General features: G+C 43.5%; 1 protein-coding gene across 9 annotated transcripts in view; it reads left to right on the top strand.

Moving 5' to 3' along the window:
- LOC144685938 (rap guanine nucleotide exchange factor 6-like) overlaps positions 1 to 25,136 on the top strand; it is a 412,496-nt gene that overhangs the window by 320,395 nt on the left and 66,965 nt on the right. For all 9 annotated transcript variants that reach the window (XM_078550986.1, XM_078550991.1, XM_078550990.1 and 6 more), the window contains 4 exons: positions 613 to 721; positions 4,610 to 4,856; positions 14,432 to 14,589; positions 24,396 to 24,636. In XM_078550986.1, the coding sequence (XP_078407112.1) occupies positions 613 to 721; positions 4,610 to 4,856; positions 14,432 to 14,589; positions 24,396 to 24,636 (755 nt within the window). The remainder of the gene's footprint in view (positions 1 to 612; positions 722 to 4,609; positions 4,857 to 14,431; positions 14,590 to 24,395; positions 24,637 to 25,136) is intronic.

Here is a 25,136-nt window from a genome sequence, read left to right as displayed (position 1 = left end):
TCAACCTTCACCCCACACATACAAATTTTTGCATTCAGTTTTAATACTCACAGTTTATACATGGCACCTTACTATACCTTGCTATGACAGTGCCTCAGTCCAACCATAGATGAGACACTTCACCTGTTTTGTTCCCCCCACCCCCGCCATCACAGCAAATGTATCTAGTTTTTAGCTGAACCATATGAACCAGAAAATCACAAGGATTGATCAGCTATGCAGAGCCTGTTGATCTTGGTCAGGGTAGTTGTATCAATTCCATAATTAACCTCAACACCTTGGGCTAGAAAGGCAATGGTTCTCCAGATTTCTATCCAGAAAGCCCTGCTGGAAATGTCCATGTGTGTGTACGTTGTCAGGGGAGGGATGGGGCGGAGTGTGGGGGCATGCTTTGGCGTGGTGAGGGAGGTTGACGTTCAGCCACATTAAACCAACATTTAATATTCAGACACATGCTTAATAGTAAAACAAGAAATATTACACTGGATGGTTGTCATTGGCTTGATTGCCATGATGACTGTACAGCTAACAAAATTCAAACTAACAGAAAGTGTGCTCTGATTCTGCCTTTCCTATTGATATTATTTTTAAAACGTGACTAAATTATTTCAGATTATGGAAGTAAATGGACAGAACTTTGAGAATATCCAATACACAAAAGCACAAGAAATTCTGAGGCATAACACACATCTATCTATCACAGTGAAAACCAACATATTTGGTGAGTACATTCAGACTTAAAATACTCCACTAATTAACGCTTGGTTGTAAGTCACATGTGACGTGATAGTTAGAGAGTTGGTATCGTCATAAAAGTACTAAAAAATTTATTCATTAGCCTGAATAACATTTAATATTGTGCCTTTCATGTGGATGCTAATATGTATGCTAAAAATTCCATATAACGACGACAAGACAAATGAAGAGGTACCTGAAATAGCAAGAGCGAAAAAAACTCTTTAAAAAGTGACACCCAGAAAAGGAAATGTCGGTATTTTGGCCATTTGATCAGGGCTGTAAAGCTACAGAGATCTTTTCTAGAGGGCAAAGCGGAGGGCAGCAGAAAGAGGAGTCAACCTAGACATAGTTGGAAGATGGAAGTCATAGAGTGGTTGCAGACGAGCTACAATGGATGACTCAGGATGGCGCAAGACAGATGGGCATGTCATTACATAACGGCAGATCTCCTGGCAAGAGTAGCTATAAGCAGCAGAAGCATGTCCTCAGGATGTCCCAAAGGGTTACATTTCGAATGTACTACTTTGGTAGTATATTCACTGTTTCAAAGTTGCAATCTTAGCTCAGTATTCGCACTCTGTCAGAAAATTGAGTGCTCAAACTTCAGAGGCTTGAGTGCAAAATCACAACAGACACTCCAACGCAGTAATAAAGGAGTGATACTCCATCAAAGGATGCTATCTTTTGTAAAACTGTCTGCCCATTCAGCGTGGACATATGGACACTATTCAAACTTCTCTTGATGCCCTAGTCAACATTTAGCTTTTAACCCACAACTATGCAAGCTGTTTACTTCATTCCTGTTTGTGGAACATTGCTTTGTGCAAATTGGACACCACATTGGCCTATGCAACAGTAACAACTCTTCAGAAGTACCTTATTTTTGTTTTATTCATTCATGGGATGTGGGCTTGCTGGCTGGGCCAGCATTTATTGCCCATCCCTAGTTAATCTTGAGAAGGTAGTGGTGAGCTGCCTCTTTGAACTGCTACAGTCCATGTAGTGTGGGTACACTCACAGTACTGTTAGGAAGGGAGTTCCAGGATTTTGACCCAGCGACAGTGAAGGAATGGTTTCCAAGTCAGGATGGTGAATGTCTTGGAGGACACTCTGGTGGTGGTGTTCCCATCTATCTGCTGCCGTTGTCCTTCTAGATGGTTGTGGTCGTGGGTTTGGAAGGTGCTGTTGAAGGAGCTTTGGTGAATTCCTGCATTGCATTTTGTAGATGGTGCACACTGCTGCTGCTGTGCGACGGTGGTGGAGGGAGTGAATGTTTGTGGATGTGGTGTCAATCAAGCGGGCTGCTTTGTCCTGGATGGTGTCAAGGTTCTTGAGTGTTGTGGGAGCTGCACTCATCCAGGCAACTGGGTAGTATACCATCATGCTGCTAACTTGTGCCTTGTAGATGGTGGATAGGCTTTGGGAATCAGGAGGTGGGTTACTCATTGCACTATTCCTAGCCTTTAACCTGCTCTAGTAGCCACACCGGGGAGTTTTCCCCCTGATTCCCATTGACGAGTTTTCCTACTGCTCCTTGATGTCACACTCTGACAAATGTGGTCTTGATGTCAAGGGCAGTCACTCTCCACTCACCTCGGTAGTTCAGCTCTTTTGGCCATGTTTTAACCAAGGCTGTAATGAGGTCAGGAGCTGAGTGGCCCTGGCGGAAACTAAACTGGGCATCAGTGAGCAGGTTATTGCTAAGCAAGTGCTGCTTGATAGTACTGTTGATGACTCCTTCCGTTATTTTACTGATGATGGAGATTAGCCTGATGGGGCGGTAATTGGCCGGGTTGGATTTGTCCTGCTTTTTGTGTATAGGACATACCTGGGCAATTTTCCACATAGCCGGGTAGATGCCAGTGTTGTAGCTGCACTGGAACAGCTTGGCTCAGGGCGGGGCAAGTTCTGAAGCGCAAGTCTTCAGTACTATTGCCGGGATATTGTCAGGGCCCATAGCCTTTGCAGCATCCAGTGTCTTCAGCCGTTTCTTGATATCATGTGGAGTGAATCGAATTGGCTAAAGACTAGCATCTGTGATGCTGAGGACCTCTGGAGGAGGCTGAGATGGATCAACCACTCGGCACTTCTGGTGAAGATTGCACCAAATTCTCCAGCCTTATCTTTTGTCGATGTGCTGGGATCCTCCATCATTGAGGATGGGGATATTTGTGGAGCCTCCTCCTCCAGTGAGTTGTTTAATTGTCCACCACCATTCAGGACTGGATGTGGCTGGACTGCAGAGCTTAGACCTGATCCGTTAGTTGTGGGATCGCTAAGCTCTGTCTATCACTTGCTGCTTATGCTGTTTGGTATGCAAGTAGTCCTGTGTTGTAGCTTCACCAGGTTGACACCTCATTTTTAGGTATGCCTGGTGCTGCACCTGGCATGCCCTCCTGCACTCTTCATTGAACCAGAGTTGATCCCCTGGTTTGATGGTAATGGTAGAGTGGGGGATATGTCAAGCCATGAGGTTACAAATTGTGTTCGAGTACAATTCTGCTGATGGCCCACAACGCCTCATGGATGCTCAGCCTTGAGTTGCTAGATCTGTTCGAAACCTACCCCATTTAGCATGGTGGTAGTGCCACACACACGATGGAGGGTATCCTCAATGGCTGTTAAGGGCTTTGGAATGACCTGAGGATCTGAAATATGTTATATGAATGAAAGTTCCTCCTCCATTAGTCTAGGGAATTATGTTTAATCCAGAATCTGCAATGGCAGTCGATGAGACCAACATTTAAGGATGGTTTTTACCACCACCACGTCGTTGAGGATAAAGGGAAATTAAGGACTGGAACCTGCTTAAACTCTCACCGAAATAATCTCTTTCTCTTTCCTGTTTTCATTTAATCACTCCCTAGCGACTCGTTCTTTCATTTCCCAATTGCAGGTAGTTTATGAAGGTAAAAGCATTGTTGATGAAGATCTGCTCACGCACACGTCCATACGTTGCACTCCAGAACAGCGTTAGGAAAGAATCTGAAGCCGGTGTAATTTGTTAGAATCCATTCTACTTAGAATAGCTTCAAATACCTTGATGTCTACCCATAAAGATCTTGAAGTAACTTTTATGTTGATTCTGTTTTTCGGCTGTATACTTGCCTTATGCAGTTGGTGCTGATTTGTGTTTGGTTTTGTTTCCTTTAATACTGGTGGACACAGGTAACACGCAGTGTAAGTATACAATGCAGTGGGAGCATTCAGTAATAGGGGCATAGTGCTGTCCACGAAAAAAGTCACCAGTAAATAGAGGAATGAAACATAACAGACAAAAGTATTCTAAATTGGCCTGATTATGTAGAAATCAGCTACAGCCAAATTATTACATTCAACAGAAATATGGGGATTTGCCTCATATTTTAAGCAACGTGTTTTTAAGGGAAAAGTTGCCTGACCCAGATGTACCATATCAAACATTTATCTTAACTTTATGAGGCAATAACTTTGAGTACAAATGTGCAGTGTCACGCATCAGTTTGTTACATGTTCACTCTGCTGATTTCCTAATCTCTAATTTGCAACAGAGAATCATTGAGGAGTGGCAATTCAACTCATACAAAGGGAACACTTCATTGAGCCTTGCAAATTTGAAAAAAACACCAGTAACTTGCTCAGGAGTAATGAATATTGTGGCCTGTTTGCTCTTTCAACCAAAACACGAGTTAGATGGAGATGAAAAACAGTTTTGGGTGGTAGGGGAACTACAAATGGGTGGTAATTGGAGATATGAACTGCGAAAAATCCTGAAGTGCTCTATGATATTTGGGGAGAAGGATACTGAACTGGGCAGCTTTAAATGGTGCTATTTGGACTAAGGAAGTTGACCTCTACTGTTTCTAATTCTTGATTCCCCTCCTCTCTCCAGTTTTTAAGGAGTTACTAAACAGGCTAATGCAGGAGAAAAAAAATGGAGTTCCTCATATTCCTAAAATTGCAGAAAAAAAAGGAAATCGTTATTCACATCCAGACTTGCACAGAGACGTGGAACAAATGTTTCCTTCTGAGAAGGGCAACAAGAAGATAAAAGCCAACACAGTGTCAGGTGGCCGAAACAAAATCCGGAAAATACTTGACAAGACACGTTTCAGCATCTTGCCACCAAAGCCATTCAGGTAGGTGAAATATTTGAGTCAGATGAATTTGTGAATACATCTCTACTAATGCCTGACCGTCTTCCTAGAAATATCAAGTTACAAGCCAGTTCTAGTTATTAGCCTCTATTATTTGAAACACATATAGGAGAGATGATGGAAACAGGAGAATACCCAGCTAATCCCGGGTGTGAAGGATTCTGCCTCACTCACAAATGAAGTGTTTGATGATTTGGATATTTTGGATGCTGAAACTTGGCCTTTTTGTTGAAGGAATATGATAAAAGTTAGCAGTTCTTAATGATTGAAATGGTTTTTCCTTGCTTTCCTGATCCCTAGTGAGTGAAAGGAAATACTAAATAGACAGGAGGGGATTTCCCCACAACAGAGGGAGCCAAGGTCAAAAAGCTGAATAATAATACTTGCTCATGTAATAACTTCATAATAATCTAAGTATGGTGGGATCAGGTTGTTTTCCCAATTCTCTTGATAATGGATGGCATATGATGTGAAGAGACCAAGAATGACAAACAAACAGTGCCTTTTTACATAAATACCTGTTAGCATTAAGTTCTAATGGCATGATATAATATTCTTTCATTGCATTCCAATGCCCTCAACCCCCTTCACTCCCTCAGGGCCAGTTCCAGCACCATGGTTGAGTTTGACTTTCTCAGCTAAGCTTAGGGATGAGACCTCTGTTGTTTGATGCATTGACACATTGGGATACCCATGGGATTACTGTATGGAACAATTTATAATTAATTTCATAGTCTATCAAATATAAATTCGAACAAATGTTCCAGAGAAACTTTGCCAAGCTCCTGAGCATTACCCCAGCAGCCTTGTAATTTTTATCAAATTAAATTTAAAGCTTATTTCCGTGAGAATTGTTATACATGTATCATTATTTGAGAAAGTTTTAAATGCATAGATTTTTACATATATTTTCCAATGGTGCTGCACACATTTAAAAGTTTATAACTTGCAATCCAGTTCTCATAATTAATTGTAGAATGCCTTAGTGTGTGAAAATAACATGCGAGATGATGGACAGAGAGGTCAATAATTACACATTTTTATCTCGGCAAGCAATCCAGCAAAGGAGGAATAGCTATGACCAAAATGTAGGAAGACCGCTGGATGATTTGAAAAAAATCTCAGCGCTTCTCAAACTTTAGAGATACTGTCCTCTGGGAGGATATGGACATGCTGATGTGCAGGGAACTGAAACTGGTTTTAGGCAAAACTATTCTATTGTCTCTCTCAAAAAAATGTAAGTTCTGGTTATGATACAGGTATAGTGATCCTGATGTGTGAATTGGCAGTTAAAATACCAAAGTGTGAAAAATAGTAGAAAACAGGCAGTGAGTAAATTTTTGATTTTGCTTTCTGCCAATTTATTATGTTCATGAACTTTCACTAGAATATTCCTTTAATTTTTCTCTTCAGCAAACATAATGTAATAGGGGAAGTTTGACCAATCAGTTTGCTGGTTTCCCATATATATTCCCATATACATACACATACCTTCAATAACTTCGAATGTCATCCTGATAATTTTGCTTCTGAAGTCAGAAAATGGTTTAAGATGTATGTAGAGGGAAGGGAAAGTGAAAGAACAATTGTGTGTGGCTGTTGTGGGTGGGGAAACTGTGGAAGCAGTAGCCTCTTGGCCTTAGAGAGGTATGATCACTGACAAAATTTCATGTTCACTAACTTTATTTTCTAAGAACAGTATGAAGCAGCAACATTTTGGGTATGGGAGCTTCGCATTTCATATTTAAAACATCAACAAACTTTGTATCACACTTAACGTCTCAGAAGACTTCACATTAAGTTGCACTGTTAAACTTTTAGGGATAATTTGCTAAACTTCTCCTTTAAAAGTATCATGGCATTTTCACCGCACTTCATTTCTGGTGAAAAGGAGATAATTGAGACCAAAGAATCTGAAATCCCCAATGTGGCATCAGAAAAATTGTAGTTATTAAATGAACAAAAGGAGAAAACAGTCAAGGTAAGAAGGAACTAGTTCAGTGAAATAGTAGCTGTTGTTGAAATAATGGGCGGAATCAGATTTGCACTAAGTGCAGTAGCAGGCTAGTAAAACGATCCACTGGCTGTGATGGCGGGTTTCACGACGTATTGTCACAAAACCTGTCGCATTACTTATGCATTCCCAGGAAACACACTGTTTCCATGGTGGGTGGGCTCTCATTCGCCACTCCATTGCCCACCAGGCTATCACCTGGCTGCTTCATCATGCCGGGCGCCATATTCAAAGTCCAGCCATGTGCACAAACACCTCAGTACTTCCAGCCCATGACTACTGCAGGGATGATGCCCATGAAAGGCAAAAAGACTGCAGCCCCCAAGTTTAATGACGCGTCACTGGAATGCCATTTGGATGCCACGGAAGCCCACCGTGCTGTCCTCTACCTCCACTCTGGCCGCAGGGCAGGCCGCAGCATCACCAGTGCAGCATGGCAGGCGGTGGCAGCAGTGGTCAGTGCCAATGCTGTACAGAAGAGGTTGGCTATCCAACGAAGATAGAGGATGAATGATCTCATCCGTGCAGTCAGGGTATGGGAACCATCTCATCACTGTAAACTCTCACACTCAAGCTCAGCACACATTCACTGGCATCTTGCTCATTGCCAGCTGAACGGACATCGCCACACATTCTCTCTCACACTCCCTCACATGTCCATTTGGCTTCATCTCCTCTGGAGATTGCCGCCTCAGCCCTCACCATCTTGAGGCCACTAGCACAGATCAACATGTGCCCCACACACACATAAGAACATAAGAAATAGGAAGAGGAGTAGACCATTTGGCCCCTCGAGCCTGCTCTGCCATTCAATAAGATCATGGCTGATCGTCTTGTGTTTCGATTTCCACATTCCCATCTAACCCTGATAACCTTAGATTCTTGTTAGGCAAGAGAATCAATCTACCTCTGCCTTAAAAATATTTAATGACCCCGCCTCCACCACCTTCTGAGGCAGAGAATTCTGAAGTCGCACAACCCTCAGAGAAAAAATTTCTCCTCATCTCTGTCCTAAAAGGGGGACACCCTGGCATACCATCCTTCCCCAGTAGAGGTCTTGCCCTGCAGCCTCTTCCCTTGCCTGAAGCCACTTCTCCCCGTTCCCCAAGCAAGACCTAGCCCTACAGCCATTGAAAAGCTGCCCACATGTGGCTGATCTGGCCGGTAGAGACCTACTCATGAGCCCCCCTAAAAATTATGCGGTGCTATCTGTGAAACCTGGCGCTGATAACTGCAAGTGCTGACCAAAGCAAGGTAGGCAAACAAACCTTGGAGTCTCGAGTGAAGTGCAGCTCACCAGGTGCTGCAGTTGAGATCCCTTTTTAAAAAAAAAAGAACCATTTCCTGAAGGGTGGCCCACCCTTGCCAACTGGGCCCTCCTTCATTGCTGCACCTATCTTGCTTGCCTGGCTGCCAGGCCATCTTCAATCTTTGACAACTTTATAGGCAGCAAGCATAGCTTCAGACCAGGGTTAATTAATGTGTTCTCAGCTGCAATATTTATTTGAACTGTCCTCCGATTAGTGGATGAGTTAAATTATATCGCGTGCACATGCTGCCTCAGGTGCAGCACTGGGTCTATGCTATTGGTCCACAGCGTTTCTGGTGCTTTTAGTTTTATATAAAAGGGCAATATCATGTTAATAAGACTAGGTTGATTTATTTAATTTTGTTGGTAGGAATAACATTTTCTCTTGTTTTCATCGGTTGCGCTCATTTTGATTTCTGGTCTGCTGTTTAATAACAGAATTCCGCAAGGTTCTTTTGGGCAGAGATGCTGAATTGAATTTTTGATCAATTAAACAAACTTAACACATCAGCTGATCATTGTGGCATTGCCACTTTTGCTTTTAAATTAACACAAAGTAAGATGGCCTTGTGGCATTGGTTTACTAATACTTTGGGAAGATACAATGTGCTACAATAGAGTCCTGCACATGATACCTCCTCACAGCATAAATTCCTAATCTTAGAACATCTGGCGAAGGAAAAATGGGAAGGCAGATTTAGAGGTCCTGCACTCTTGCACCTGTTTGAAGCAGCTTAACGACGTGCTGGTGTGTGTCTACCCTCGGGATAGAATAGTTGACTGGAGGGAGGGTAATGGCTTTATGGAAATGAGCTGGCAAATTATATAGAAAATTAACGGTGGGTTTTGAATTTTTAATGCTGTAGGGAAGCAAAAAGGTCATGCCATCAATTTTCCACATTTCAATTACAGTATTGTTGATGTGACAGAGCTAAGTTTCTGAAATGTGATCACTGCTTTTCAAGTAGTTTGAATGAGAACATTGTATGAATGCAAAGCACATCGTTCAAGTGCATGAGATGGCCAAAATGATCATTAAAATGCTTTAAATCTGCATGTGTGGGAGTTGAAGGCTTACACAGGTGTTCATTCATATAAGCCATTAAACCATTTATTTCATTGTATCATCTTGCAAGAGCTTCCTGGGGTTTCTCATAGCTTTCCTTGAGTCAGCTTATTTATTCTCATAGCTTTATTTTTCTTCTCACTTGTCATTGGAAAGATACTGCTGTATTTTAAAAGAAAATGCCTCAAATTCTTCTATTTTCTTCTCAAGCTGCCCAAGCCATTTGTGCTTAAGAAGGCAGGTGAATAGACAATCTGCTGTCAGTACTGCTCTCAACCAGAATGGACCTGGAAATAATTATTTCTTTGACCAACTAAATAGCACAGAGGCTGCAAGTTTCCATCTTTAGAGCCTGATCCCATTATCGGAATTGCCATCCATTACTTGCTATTAATAACTTGTGGTTAGCTCAGTTGTCTAGAAGGCTGGAGTGTGATGCAGAATGATGCCAAGATCAGGGGTTCAAACCCTGTACCAGCTGTGGTAGTTCATGGAGGCCTGCCTCCTCACCTTGCCCCACGCTTAAGGAATGGTGCCCCTCAAGCTATATATAATCTATCATCTCTCTCCAATGGAGAGAGATGCCTTTGTGGACTAATCACATTACCTTGTAACTTGCTCTCAATGGTTTTTTTAATTCATTCATGAAATGTGGGCTTTGCAGGCTGGGCCAGCATATATTGCCCATCCCTAGCTGCCCTGGAGAAGGTGGTGGTGAGCTGCCTTCTTGAACCGCTACAGTCTATGTGGTGTAGGTACACCCACAGTGCTGTTAGGAAGGGAGTTCCAGGATTTTGACCCAGCGACAGTGAAGGAACAGCAATATATTTCCAAGTCAGTTTGGTGAGTGACTTGGAGGGGAACTTCCAGATGGTGGTGTTCCCATGTGTCTGCTGCCCTTGTCCTTCTAAATGGTAGTGGTCATGGGTTTGGATGGTGCTGTCTAAGGAGACTTGGCGAATTCCTGCAGTGCATCTTGTAGATGGTACACACTGCTGCTATTGTGCGTGGAGGGAGTGAATGTTTGTGGATGTGGTGCCAGTCAAGTGGCCTGCTTTGTCCTGGATGGTGTCAAGCTTCTTGACTGTTTTGGGAGCTGCACTCATCCAGGCAAGTGGAGAGTATTCCATCACATTCCTGACCTGTGCTTGTAGATGGTGGACAGGCTTTGGGGAGTCAGGAGGTGAGCTACTCGTCGCACAATTCCTAGCCTCTGACCTGCTCTTGTGGCCACAGCATTTATATGGCTAGCCCAGTTCAGTTTCTGGTCAATGGTAACCCCCCCGGGATGTTGATAGTGAGGAACTCAGTGATGGTAATGCCATTGAACATCAAGGGGCGATGGTTGGATTCTTTCTTGTGGGAGATGGTAATTGCCTGACATTTGTATGGTGTGAATGTTACTTGCCACTTGCCTGCGCATGCCTGGATATTGTCCAGGCCCTGCTGCATTTGGACATGGACTGCTTCAGTATCTGAGGAGTAGCAAATGGTGCTGAATATTGTACAATCATCAGTGAACATCCCCAATTTTGACCTTATGATGGAAGGAAGGTCATTGATGAAGCAGCTGAAGATGCTTGGGCCGAGGACACTACCCTGAGGAACTCCTGCAGCAATATCCTGGAGCTGAGATGACTGACCTTCAGCAACCACAACCACCTTCCTTTGTGATAGGTATGACTCCAACCAGTGGAGAGCTTTCCCACTGATTCCCATTGACTCCAGTTTTGCTAGGGCTCCTTGACGCCACACCCTGTCAAAAGCTACCTTGATGTCAAGGGCAGTCACCCTCACCTCACTTCGGGAGTTCAGCTTTTTTGTCCATGTTTGAAATAAGGCTGTAATGAGGTCAGGAGCTGAGTGACCCTGACAGAACTTAAACTGAGCATCAGTGAGGAAGTTATTGCTAAGCAAGTGCCGCTTGATAGCACTGTTTATGACCCCTTTCATTACTTTACTGATGTTAGAGAGTAGACTGATGGAGCAGTAATTGGTCGGGTTGGATCTGTCCTGTTTTTTGTGTACAGAACATGCCTGGGCAATTTTCCACATAGCCGGGTAAATGCCAGTGTTGTAGCTGTCTTGGAACAGCTTGGCTCAGGGCGGGGATAGTTCTGGAGCACAAGTCTTCAGGACTATTGCCGGAATATTGTCAGGCCCCATAGTCTTTGCAGTATCCAGTGCCTTCAGCCACTTCTTGATATCTCGTGGAGTGAATCGAATTGGCTGAAGGCTAGCATCTGTGATGCTGAGGACCTCTGGAGGAGGCTGAGATGGATCAACCACTCGGCACTTCTGGTGAAGATTGCACCAAATTCTCCAGCCTTATCTTTTGTCGATGTGCTGGGATCCTCCATCATTGAGGATGGGGATATTTGTGGAGCCTCCTCCTCCAGTGAGTTGTTTAATTGTCCACCACCATTCAGGACTGGATGTGGCTGGACTGCAGAGCTTAGATCTGGTCCGTTGGTTGCAGGATCGCTTAGCTCTGTCTATCACTTGCTGCTTATGCTGTTTGGCATGCAAATAGTCCTGTGTTATAGGTTTACCAGGTTGACACCTCATTTTTAGGTACTCCTGGTGCTGCTCCTGGCATGTCCCTCTGCACCCTTCATTGAGCCAGGGTTGGTCCCCTGGTTTGATGGTAATGGTAGAGTGGGGGATATGCTAGGCCATGAAGTTACAAATTGTGTTCGAGTACAATTCTGCTGCTGCTGATGGTCCACAGTGCGTCATGGATGCTTGAGTTGCTAGATCTGTTTGAAACCTATCCCATTTAGCACGGTGATAGTGCCACACAACACGATGGAGTGTCTCCACAATGTCTGTGTGGTGGTCACTCCAACGATACTGTCATGGACAGATGCAACTGTCGGTAGGCAGGTTGGTCAGGATGAGGTCCAGTATGTTTTTCCCTCTCGTTGGTTCCTTCACTACCTGCAGCAGACCCGGTCTAGCAGCTATGTCCTTTTGGACTCGGCCAGCTCGGTCTGTAGTGGTGCTACCGAGCCACTCTTGGTGATGGACATTGAAGTCCCCCACCCAGAGAATATTCTGCACCCTTGCCACCCTCAATGCTTCCTGCAAGTGGTGTTCAACATGGAGGAGCACTGATTCATCAGCTGAGGGAGGGCGGTATGTGGTAATCAGCAGGAGGTTTCCTTGCCCATGTTTGACCTGATGCCATGAGACTTCATGGGAAGCAGAGTCGATGTTGAGGACTCTCAGGACAACTCTCTCCCGACTGTACACCACTGTGCCGCCAGCTCTGCTGGGTCTGTCCTTTCGGTGGGGCAGGACATAACCAGGGATGGTGGTGGTGTCTGGGACGTTATCTATAAGATATGATTCCGTGAGGATGGCAATGTTGCTTGACTAGTCTGTGAATTAGTTCTCCAATTTTGGCACTAGCCCCCAGATGTTAGTAAGCAGGACTTTGCAGGGTCGACAGAGCTGAGAAAGCCAATGCCGGGTCGTCCTTCCATTTGATTTTGTAGCAGTTTGATACTACTGAGTGGCTTGCTGGGCCATTTCAGAGGGCATTTAAGAGTCAACCATATTGCTGTGGGTCTGGAGTCACATGTAGCCCAGAACAACCAACAATGATTTCATGGTCATCATTAGACTTCTAATTCATTGAGTTCAAATTCCACCACCTGTCATGGCAGGATTCGAACCCAGGTCCCTAGAGCATTACCTGGATTACTGGTCCAGCGACAATACCACAATGCCATCATCTGCCCCCAGGCCATATTGTCCTCCACTGCCAACATCACAGTAACCTTTTAGTCATTGATCATTCACATGTCAGCAACTGGTAACTGTGTGCATGGTTATCATGTTAAAAGACTATAATTATTTAAATGTGTGTGTATGTCAGGGGTCAGATAACCTAAATAAGCATGTCACAGTTTACTGACATTTTATAAACATCTTTCCAAATAATGGCAGTGTTTTAGCTATTTTCTGACCTTTCTTTTTGAGAGTTCATGAACGTGAATTTTTTCAGTTAATTTCTATTCCTATTCCCATGATCTCCTCAACCCATCTGTGTTGCCCCTCCAACTGTTGATTCCAAAATCAAGAACTTAAGTACTCTCAAGTTTGTTGGTTTATATAATCAGTTGTGAAAATAGATTCAGCTGTTTATCCTTGTCTGTTGTATATTCTAATATAATCCATCTCATGTTAAATGTTGTCTTCTTTCTGTGACTGCATAACCCATACAGGGGACTATTTTGGTAAGATACTTAATTTATTAAAAGCTTTATATACAAATCACTTAATGGACCCAATTGCCTCTAATTGCATTTTTTACATTCCTATGCAGAGATAGAAATTTAATATTTTTTTCTAAATTGATATTTGTTGGGTTAGCTATTTTTAGTAGCCCAACAGCAGAACTGTAGGAGCTTGTGCCATGGTTCAATTTAGCACTGATTTGATCGCTACCATGTGACATTCATGCATACAATCTCTGTATTAAAAGCAGATAGCTGAATGCGCTTCCTATGTGTAGAATTTGGTAGCCCAGTTCTACTGACTTAATATAAATTTTGACCCCTGCTTTGAAACATCATTCTACATTGGGCATACATATGACAAATATGTACATCTTTGGCATTATGCTCTACTAGCATATCATGCAGCTTAGTTACAGTCCTTAACATTTAAACAAAATGCCTGTTTTTAACACATTCTCCCTTCATTCTTCAAACATTGAGGATCATTTTGCTGTCTTACCAGACTCCCTATAACATGCTTCATTCCCCAGGAGCCGAAAGAGGGGCAGGCAAGTGATCTGGTCCTTCATCCTCTGATGGTGTCAGCCTGCAACCTGTCACCAGAAGTTGCCCAAGAACAGCCCAGGGTGACTCGTTTGGTGATTTTTCTCCACTCCTCCCAAGTATAGCTAAGTTTGACCATCAAGTATTCTTTATTGCAAGCTATGAGTGCATTAAAATGTGAAACATAATGAATTGTCAAACCCTGATACAAATTTCGTAGATATTTTCTTATAGTTTTAAATCAGGACAATGAAGAGTGGTGCCTTATCCCAATTCAGAACCGTGAATATGCTAACATTGTTACTGCTTCGGTACAACCTCAATTTATTTACTTTAATCACTGAACTGTTATTTTTTTTTTATTTTAATGATCCACAGTGATGCTGGAGTGAGCCAGTCGCAGGATGACAGCATTGTTGGAACAAGGCAGTTCAGGCACAGTGTTGCTATAATGCCCTTCCCTGGAACACTTTCCTCTAGTAGCCCTGACTTGTTGCAACCTGCTACTAGCATGCTTGATTTCACAAATCCTACAGGTAAAAAATTAAAACCTAGAAATATTTCTTTATCTACATTTAAAATGAAACATAATTTTAAAAAAAAATTTGGACGTCCTTCAAAACTCAGTGTGGTAAAAAAAATAGCAGTTGGTTTTAAACTTGTTTTAACAATTTTCAGATCTAAGGAAGAAGAAAAAAATCGCATACCTTCAGAATATCCCACGGTACTTCAATAAGAATGTATTTAGTATTGTTATGTAGGCTAGGGGAAAAAAAACCATTGAGCTTTCAAGGGTTTTTGTAGGGCTTACTCTGCATACAATGTTAATGCACTATATGTAGAACACTAACATTTAAAAAAAAATACGCCACACTAATTTGTCACGATTCCCGTGGGGAAACTGTAAACCAAAATAAACAAATTTACTGAATGACCCCAAAAGAGGAAATTACCAACAAGATTTCACTTTTTGTAACTTTCACTTTAGCACTAATCAGAATCAATGTTAATTAAATGTCAATCAACAGGAAAATGAAACTTGAAATAAAAGGGTAAATTTCACTTTAAATAGTGGATATACCCCAAAGATGCAACCTCACGCACTCACATCACTCCCCGCAGACATGCAGCACCACGTGGCTACACATTTCCACACAATGCTGTCCTTTATTCATGTAGGATAGAAGTCTTATTTGACAATAGCTTTTATCATCAGGAAACCCACACTTCTATGAACCCTCTCTTCCTGGGTCACAACAGTCCTGATGGTGCAGTTCTCCAGAATTCCTTTTCAACCAACCAACCAATAACACTCAGTTCATTGTTTAGCCATTTCTGGTACAATACCCAGCTCTTTAGTGTATCCAAGCTATTCACAAAGCCTTCTACATTTGGACATTTTTAGCTAGCGCTCGCAATGGCTCCAAGAGCTCCTGTCCCTTCTGCCAAACAGAAAAGCTGACCACCTCTTGAGAGTGATTTGTATCTTCTCCTCACAAGAATCCCGTGTTCCACTTTCTGTATCTGTCTGCTTTCTCTTATGTCTGCACCATGACGCGAAAGCATATAAAACTAAAAGAATATTTCAAATCCTGGAACTTGATGGGTGTCTTTGATGAAATCCATGCATTCGAAGAGTTGGAACTCCTGAAACTGTTTCTTCACTTTTTTAGCTTACCAAATGTCTTACACTTATGGCATTACTTTCTTTAGATATGAGCTGATCAGTTGGTTGATATTCTTTTGAACAGGTTATTTGCAAAGTAGCACAGATGACTACTGGAAATTTAGTTCTGTGCACTTCTCATGGTTCTATGCAGAGTTGATCTTCGGATAGCGTGGTGCATTTTGGAAAGGGAAAGTCCACAACTCATATTTATTTCAAATAAATGTAGAAAAAATGTATTAAATGCTTAAACTGTTTTGAAAAAAATGAGTTCCAAGAGGTGCATTGAACCAAATGTTGGCTTGACAAAAGCAGATTCTCTGGTCATTATCACATTGCAGTTTGTGGCAGCTTGTTGTGCGCAAATTGGCTGTCATGTTTCCTACATTCCTATATTGACTATACTTCTAAGTACTTCTTTGGCTGTAAATTGCTTTGAAATGCCAGTGCTTGTGAAAAGCATTAAATAAATACAAGTTTTACCTTTTGTGGAACTCGAATACTGCTTTAACAAATCTCATAAATTGACATGTTTACCAATGCTAAAATAAAATCTCCATCTTAGCCACCCAAAAAAAATTCAGCCATTCCATGTAGCATTCACTCCATGTAGCACTCAATTTTGCCCTGTGGTTTTCTTCTGGATGCCTTTTTCTAAAAACAAAATTTCTCAATAAATCAAAGGAATCTAAACTTTAGTTTCTAATAAAATTGCTTTCCTTTCTCGAGGCTATTTCTCAACAAAAGCTGAGTTAATACCCTTGTTGATTATGTTGAATACAACCGGGGCATTTAAGACATTGATTTTATTAAACTCAAAATGTGTGCTGATCGCTTTGCATTATTGAAATTCTTACAGTTGAGCTGGCTGCTGTAATTATTTTGTGACTTTTCTTCAAACACTGATTTGAATATCATGTAATTTCCTTTTTGTCTGTTCTGCTCCTAAACTATCCGCCTCACAGCTGCAGGTTTTTATAGTGAGTATCCATCAGTCCTCTATGTCTGTGTTCTTGTATTGCATGCTTGTTTCTTTGTATGGTGTGTTCACTTTATGTCACACCTTGATGTACACAATTACAGATTACAAATGTTTACATTGTGATGTTGCTTTTATTTAGTTTCGCAGGGATAGATTAAAAAACCCTGTATCTTTTTGAAGGTGTGGTATTTTGCACAATCTACACACACCACTCTGGAGAGGAATTGTTGTTTCCTGCCCACCATATTTCACCTCCCTCGCAACTTGTTGAGTTGCTGATCTCAGTCAAGTGGTTGTATAGAGGCACTAAGTAGAAGCCTGGTAATTTCTCGAAAGAAGGAGTGAAAGTCAATTGGAGGATTGTTGTCAATCTGTTTCATGCATTCCTTAGGAACTAGCTGAAGTACAGCATTGACAGAAGACAGAAGCAAGTCATCAACCCAACATCCCTTCCATTGGAATTATGTGGTATGGCAATGCCAAGGTGCTCTGGGAAAAAAAAAGAGGCATTTTATAAATTAATTTCAAAAATATCCCTTTGTATTTCCCTTGAATTTTTTGTGCATGTACAATTTTTTTCAATAATCTATACCCTCATTGTGGCTGTCATCCAAAACACACTATATCTACACTGTACTAATTGAAATATGTCCATTGTAAGTTGGCTTATTGCTTTCCCATATCACCCTTTTTTTCTAACCTAACTTTACAAAATACTTTTTAACCTATATGAAAAGTTGAGATGTTGGAGACACCTGTTATAGTTTGAAATTGCACATTTTAAAAATCAGTATTTTGTTCGCATCAACATGTTAGTTCTGGGAATAGAAAACTTTTTCCAGTGTCACGCTGTGTTAAAACACTCAGATCAAGCACTTCCTGATTTGAGTATAGGTTAGGCATACATTAAAGACAGTTTTATATTGTTCCACTGCAGCTGGCCGAGCTCTTGTACAGCTGATGGCAACACTAAAAACTGCTCCTCAGCTTCACTGAAGCTAGCAGCCAAAAAGACCTAGGGGGTGAAATTGGTCTGCGCTAGTCACACAAAATGGGCTCTTAGTGAATTAGCTGACTGTTATATATACACCATAGCTGATATTCTTTTCCAAAGACTCTGTTGTGTGGCTATGTGCCTGAGTACTGTAGAATGGCCAATGAAGTATCCATTTTTAAAATGGGCGACAGAGCTAATCTGGGTAATTACTGACCTAGTAGCTTAGCATCTGTGATAAGAAACATTATAGTCTCTATATTTAAGGATGGAATTACCACATATCCAGGTGCAAAACTCTGCGGCTATATCCTAACTTGCTAAAGCTCTGTACACCCTTCACCCATGTGCTTGCTATCTTACACTGTCCCCCAGTCTGGTAATTTAAAAATTCTTATCCTTGTTTTCAATTCCCTCATGGCTTCACTGCTTTCTATCTATGTAATCTCCAGTCCTATAACCTGCTGGAATATCAGCATTTCTCCTGTTCTGGCCTCTTGCACATCCCAAATTTTTCTTTGCTCCACCATTTGTGGCCATGTCTTCAGCTACCCAGATCTTAAACTCTGGAATTTTCTTCCTAAACTCTATGCCTCCATCTCTCCCTCATTTAAGACATATCTCTGACCAAGCTTTTGGTCTACTATGTTGTAGGCTGTCCCTCGATTCAAGGATGATGTCTGCTAAGGGTCATGGGTTTCTGTCATGGGCTTTCATGTAACTGAGTCTGAGTGCCAAATGTCGATGACGCCAGAGCTGGCCAAGGGGGTGAGCCCTGGCTGCTTGGACTGAGTGCCTTGTGGCTAGAGGGCCACGACTCGGATGTGCCCTGCAAGGTGTTTCTCAGGTGGGGTTGGCCCGGCTGCAATGGCGCTGCAGGTAGAGAGTGGACTAATTAACGCTGCTGTGCCCTTTCAGGAGAAGATGAGTCATAACCAATTGGAGAGGTCATGGACAGGCAGAGGCCCGCCCAACCTTCTGCTGCTGACCAGATTCAAACAGGACTCCCTTGAGCTGGAGAGCCGGCATGCTCCCCGTGCAACTGGTTGTGGAGAGGCTGGGGTGTCAGACGAAGGTAAGAGCACAGTACAGAAATGAGAGTTCCGGATTGTGCAGTTATTCTTGTGTAGTCTCTTCATTGATGGGAGCCTCAAACCTAGAGACCCCATTGATCATTGAAAGACGATGGCACTGTGATGCAGATCTCCATTGTCTCACCAGAGTGCCTGGCATGCACAGTGACTGTGTGATGACTTTAACTAATGATGTGTCCTTCTTCTCCCTTAGATTCGCCAGCATGCACTCAATTGCAGGACCCCGAAGAGCCACTCCTGATGCCAGAGGGCCGCCGGGCATCATCTGCACCTGCGTCACATCCACACTTTGAACCAGGCACCAGTGCAGATATCAGCATCTTGGTGGGCGTTAGGTCGTCGGCTACATTGTCGGTGCACATTGGTGAGGGCACTTCACATTTGCTTGAGGTGCAGGCGAAGGCAGAGAATGCCCAGGGCGCCGGCAGTCGGAGGACTGCTGGAGACCAGGACGATGCTGGGTCAAAGACAGGTGATGAGCCTCCAGTCATCCATTAGGCAGCAGATGCTGGATGGCCAGCAGGATGTGCGGGAGGACCTGGCGGGGATCCATAGAGGGTCTGCTCGCCATAGTCTCTGTTGTAGAGGAGTCCATGCAGAGCATAAGGACTGTGTTGATTCTCATGGCCGAGTGCACTGTGCCTCCCCCGTTAAGAGAGTGGCGACTCTCATGGAGAGGCAGCTCCAAGAACAGAATCAGGGGTTCCTGGGGTTGTGCTTGGATCTGCAAGCCCTCACACAAGCGATGACCTCAGATGGTCAGTGCCAGTGTGATGGATGAGGCACCCAGTATCCCAGCTAGGTGCCCATCCATCAGTGGCGAGCAGGGAGGTTCAGAGCGACCTCACGTTGGTGCACAACTTGATTGTTGTCACTTCAGGCTCCTCTCGACGCTCCGGATGACGGCAGCAGCTCCTTTGCCCCTCCTCCGGTGACTGTGGCATCTGATGAGGCTGTGATGACTAGGGAGATGCCAGCTGTGGCACTGGCCGCGCTCTCCCAGCACTGGGTCCGATGACCAGAGGACGATCACCAAGGTCATCAAATCTAACAAGACAGCAGAGTCAGCAGGCTGTCTCCAATGCCGCTGCCAGCGAAGTGGGGGTGGGGGAGGCACCAAGACGCAACACTCGCAAACGTAAGTTCAAGGCACCATGAGCGCAAAAGGGATTGTTCACGGGCGACCTTCTGTTCAGTTATGTTTGGTTTATATGTCTACTGGTGTGGACATCAACACCAGTAATGGTCATGTCAAGGTTTTTTTTTATTATTCATTCATGGGATGTGGGCTTCGCTGGCTGGGCCAGCATTTATTGTCCATCCCTAGTTGCCCTTGAGAAGGTGGTGGTGAGCTGCCTTCTTGAACCACTGCAGTCCATGTGGTGTAGGTACACCCACAGTGCTGTTAGGAAGGGAGTTCCAGGATTTTGACCCAGCAACAGTGAAGGAACGCTGACATATTTCCAACTCAAGATGGTGAGTGACTTGGAGGTGAACTACCAGGTGGTGGGTGGTGTTCCATCTATCTGCTGCCCGTGTCCTTCTAGATGGTAGTGGCCGTGGGTTTGGAAGGTGCTGTCTAAGGAGCCTTGGTAAATTCCTGCAGTACATCTTGTAGATGGTACACACTGCTGCTGCTGTGCATCGGTGGTGGAGGGAGTGAATGTTTGTGGATGTGGTCAATCAAGTGGGCTGCTTTGTCCTGGATGGTGTCAAGCTTCTTAAATGTTGTGGGAGCTGCACTCATCCAGGCAAGTGGGGAGTATTCCATCACACTCTTAACTTGTGCATTGTAGATGGTGGATAGGCTTTTGGGAGTCAGGAAGTGAGTTACTTATCACACGATTCCTAGCCTCTGACCTGCCCTTGTAGCCACAGTATTTATATGGCTAGTTCAATTCAGTTTCTGGTCCATGGTAACCCCCCAGGATGCTGATAGTGGGGGATTCAGTGATAGTAATGCCATTGAACATCAAGGGGTGATGCTTGGATTCTCTCTTGTTGGAGATGCTCATTGCCTGACGCTTGTGTGGCACGAATGTTACTTGCCACTTGTCAGCCCACGCCTACATATTGTCCAGGTCTTGCTGCATTTGGATATGGACTGCTTCAATGTAATTTCAATGTGACAATAACATTAAATTTGCTTTTGTTGTGATGGCCTGAGTATCCTTCAGTTTTTATTTTTGGTGTAGGATATGCAAGTATGTAATGCTGGACATGAGTCACTCAACTTTTATTGCACATGCACTCAGTGGATTGTGGTTCACATGTTGGGGGCATTTTGAACATCCTGGATGGAGGCAGCAGAACTGACATAAGGTGGGAGCAGTTCTTTGGCAGCCTTGCTGGAGGAACGTTGGATCAAGATGTCCCTGGTGACCCTGCCTCCTTGGAGGTTACAGAGGTCTGCCTCCATGCCCTCTGCGTTCTCCTCACCGTGCTCCTCTTCTAACTCACTACTGGATTCATCCTCTGGCCTGTGGAGCTGCATCAAGATCCTCTTCCTCCAATGGGTCCCCGTTTGCCAGTGCCAGATTGTGGAGAGCGCAGCATGCAACCACAATCAGTGACACCCGCTCTGGAGGGTATTGCAGAGCACCCCTTGAACGGCCCAGGCATCGGAAGCACATCTTCAGAAGACCTATGGTTCTCTCTATCAACGCCCTTGTGGAGGCATGACTTCTATTATAACACTGCTCTGCCTCTGTTCTTGGACGGCAGAGAGGCATCATAAGCCACCTTTTTTACAGATAGCACTTGTCACCCAGCAGCCATCCATCCAGTTGGACTGGTGCACTGAAAAGCCCTTGGCACCTGGGAGCATTTCAGGATATAAGTGTTATGGGAGCTGCCAGGGTACCTTGCACAGACTTGCAGAATCTGCACATTCATGGAGTGGAATCCCTTCCTGTTGACAGAGGCACCCGGCTGACCCGCTGACGCCTTGATGGCCACATGTGTGCAGTTAATTGCACCCTGGATGTGGGGAACCCAGCATTTGCTGCAAACTCTCTGGGTCACTCAGCTTGGCTGGCCTTGTCCGTACGGAAATGAATGAATGTCATTACCCGGCTGAACGGAGCTTCTGTCACCAACTTGACACAACTGTGGACAGCTGATTGGGATGCTCCACACACATCCCCCACGGATCCCTGGAAAGAGCCGAATGCATAGAAATTAAGGGCCACTGTGACCTTCGGAGGCCACTGGCATGGGTGTCCACCCACACAGTCGGAGATGATCTCAGGCCTAATCACCTGACAAATGGAGGTCACAGTCCCTAGAGAGACGAAACCTCCTTTGGCATTGCACCTTGGGCATATTGAGATAGCTGCATCGCTGCCTGTAAATCCTGGCAGCAGGATAGTGGCGTCTTCTGCGGCCCCTTCTGCCTTGGACTACCCACTGGCCCTATGCCCCTTGTGCCTGCGCCTCTCCTCTCACAGGTCGCTCCCCTGGAAGTTGCGTAGGCCTCCTGGCCTCCTCTCCTTCTGCCCCTCCCTTCCTCCTCAGAGGAGGTGCCACCAGCAGAGACCACAATCCCCATTACCAGGGTAATGGAAGGCTGTCTGATACCTGGAAGGGTCCACATGGTCTGAATCCTCCTTGTATACACCAATAGGTCCTGAAACGAAGTCTGGAAATGCTAACAATGAAGCCCTGAACAGAGATGAAGCTGCCAAGTACCAATAGCAAACGACAGCGATCTGTCTCCAAAACTCCTCACCACTTACACTGGCAATGCTGCTGACCCTTTTTATCCTGTCCTTGGATGAGGGTTTTGCAAAATGTCTGCTGCCCATTTTGCCCATGCGACGAGTGCGAAATCACATGGGCATTATGAAATTTTGGTCAGTTGCCTTTTTAATGGCCTTAACCGGCCTCTTAATTGCTGGCGGTTGCGGCTCTGACACCCGCACGCGCCTGCTGACTGAAATATTGCACGAGCGTGGGATGACGTTGGGATGCTCGCCCGACTTCATCTCATGTCCGATTGGGTTGGGCGCGCGTCCGCCTGATCAGCGTTAAATTCTGCCCCATATATGTCTATGGTGGTCAGTTTAGTTTTGACTATAGGCCACTAACAGAAATTTCAGTTATTGTCATTTTCCTAGGGCTCAGTTTAATACAGCTTGTCATTATAATAAATGCTTTTGGGAAAAAAAAATAGTTGATTCATTGTCCTATGCACATTAGCTAAATGCTTTCTCCCTTTTCTCTTGTAGACTCTTTCAAGCTCTGGCAATCCTCTGCTACCTCCCCTAAGGTTAAACTTGAGCATCAGAAAACTGTTCAACCACGCAGAGCATCACAGCTCAATCCAATTCTGTCCTCAACGAACACCCACTTTCTAGCTGTCTGATTTTTTTCCCGTTTTTATCCCTCTCTGGTTAAGGGATGCAGAAAATAGTCATAGTGCCTTGAACTGTTGCCTGCCTGAGACCAGCTAAATGGGGAATCAAACCAGAGACCACCTGATGTGTAGCATAGAATGGCACCATTTATGCATTAATCAGATAAGCTTCTTGTTTTTAAACTTTTTTTTATACAAATACCTTACTTTTCAAAAGTTATAGTTGGGCATATAAAAGTACCAGCACCATCATAAATCTGTTTATGTATTACAGCATGCAGGCAATTAGAAAATAAATATACAAACATACAAATAAGGAGCAGGAGTAGGTCACTTAGCCTTTCGAGCCTGCTTTGCCATTCAGTGAGATCAACAATTGAAGCTCGTGCATGGTTTCATGAAAGGTGATAGCCCTCCACTATCTCACTCAAGTAGACATGCTTCATGTATTTTCATGACTGATAGGCAACAACAGGCTATTTCACTGTGTGGCTTATCATAATGAAGCCTGACCCTTTCCTCACCTATTGTCCATGCACATTTCTAGTGGGGTTTGCTGGTTATTAGTTAGGGATAAGAACATTGGACAATGCTTTTCTCCCTCCCTCACCTAGAGATGCTGTCTCCCCCCCACCACCCCCCCCAACACACCTCCGCCTCCACTGCCAACTGACGTGAACTCTGATATCTTGCCATACAGTACAGACTAAATTTGAATCACTGGACCGTTCAGAGAATTAGCATTGGCTATTCTTTGTATTGAAAAATAAATCTTGAATTTATATTTTAAACTTTGAGATGTGTAAAATTGTTACACATCTTGTGGTAACTTTCTGATATTTGGTATCCCTTATTCACTCTGGAGATATTTTGAAACAGACATGCTTGTTCCCTGGGTGAGTTTCAAATGCTGGCCCACCAAAGAATGAATCCATAATACTAATCATTTTGTCGTCTTTATTCCATCTTCAGTATTTGTAATGTTAAAACGATTTCGCATTCCTCTTGAATGATTAAGTTTAGTGCCAATTTAAGCAAATGTTCAACTGTTTTGTAAAACAGTCATGCAGACTAGCGGTAAATGTTTTGTCGGAAAGGCAAGAATCCCTCAACCTTTTTCCTTGTGTCGTTCGATCAGTGAGATTTCAGCTATATTTATATGGTTGGACGGAGCATTCTGTATAAGGCAAACATTTGACTTCGGATATGGGCAACAGAATATATTTGCACTTCATTTTTTTTTAAATAGACGTACCAGATCAAGTCATCCGAGTCTTTAAGGCAGATCAGCAAAGTTGTTACATCATCATAAGCAAAGATACCACTGCAAAAGAAGTTGTTGCCCATTCTGTCCATGAATTTGGTCTGACTGCACCACCCGAGACCTACTCACTCTGTGAGGTTTCTATAAGCCCTGAAGGTGTCATCAAGCAAAGGAGACTTCCTGACCAGTTATCTAAGCTAGCTGACCGGATCCAGCTGAATGGCAGGTGAGAATGGCATCACCTGTTGCATGCAAAACAATTATTTATTAATCTTCTGATATTTTGTACAAGATATTGAAATTAATGTAACTTCTACAAGATTGATAATTTTCCAGGTATTTTGATCACAGATGTGGGATATTATGGTTGGTTTTACTATAATCCAAACATTATTGTTTATTTATGAATCCATCTCACTGTGTAATGTAGTGAAATTAGATTGATAATTTTCCAGATATTTTGATCACCATCATTGGATGTTATGGTCAATTCTTTTGGAATCCAAGCATTGTTTTGTATTTATGACAGTCTCATGGCTTAATCTAGAAAAAATTCACAATCAAAAGTATCATGAAGAATGAGGAACCACTTCAAAGTAGTTGATGATTGTTGCCTTTCTAAATTGAGTCAGCAAAAGAGCACAAACAATTTAGAGGTAGGGCAGTTGGAGAAAGGTGATGTGCAAATTTGGAAACAGGTTCTGATCTGAAAAACTAATTGAAATC

This window comes from Cetorhinus maximus, chromosome 10 (assembly GCF_964194155.1).
Source record: "Cetorhinus maximus chromosome 10, sCetMax3.hap1.1, whole genome shotgun sequence".
NCBI lineage: Eukaryota > Metazoa > Chordata > Chondrichthyes > Lamniformes > Cetorhinidae > Cetorhinus > Cetorhinus maximus.
The sequence above is the reverse complement of the archived record's forward strand: the minus strand, read 5'-3'. Positions and strand labels throughout refer to the sequence as shown.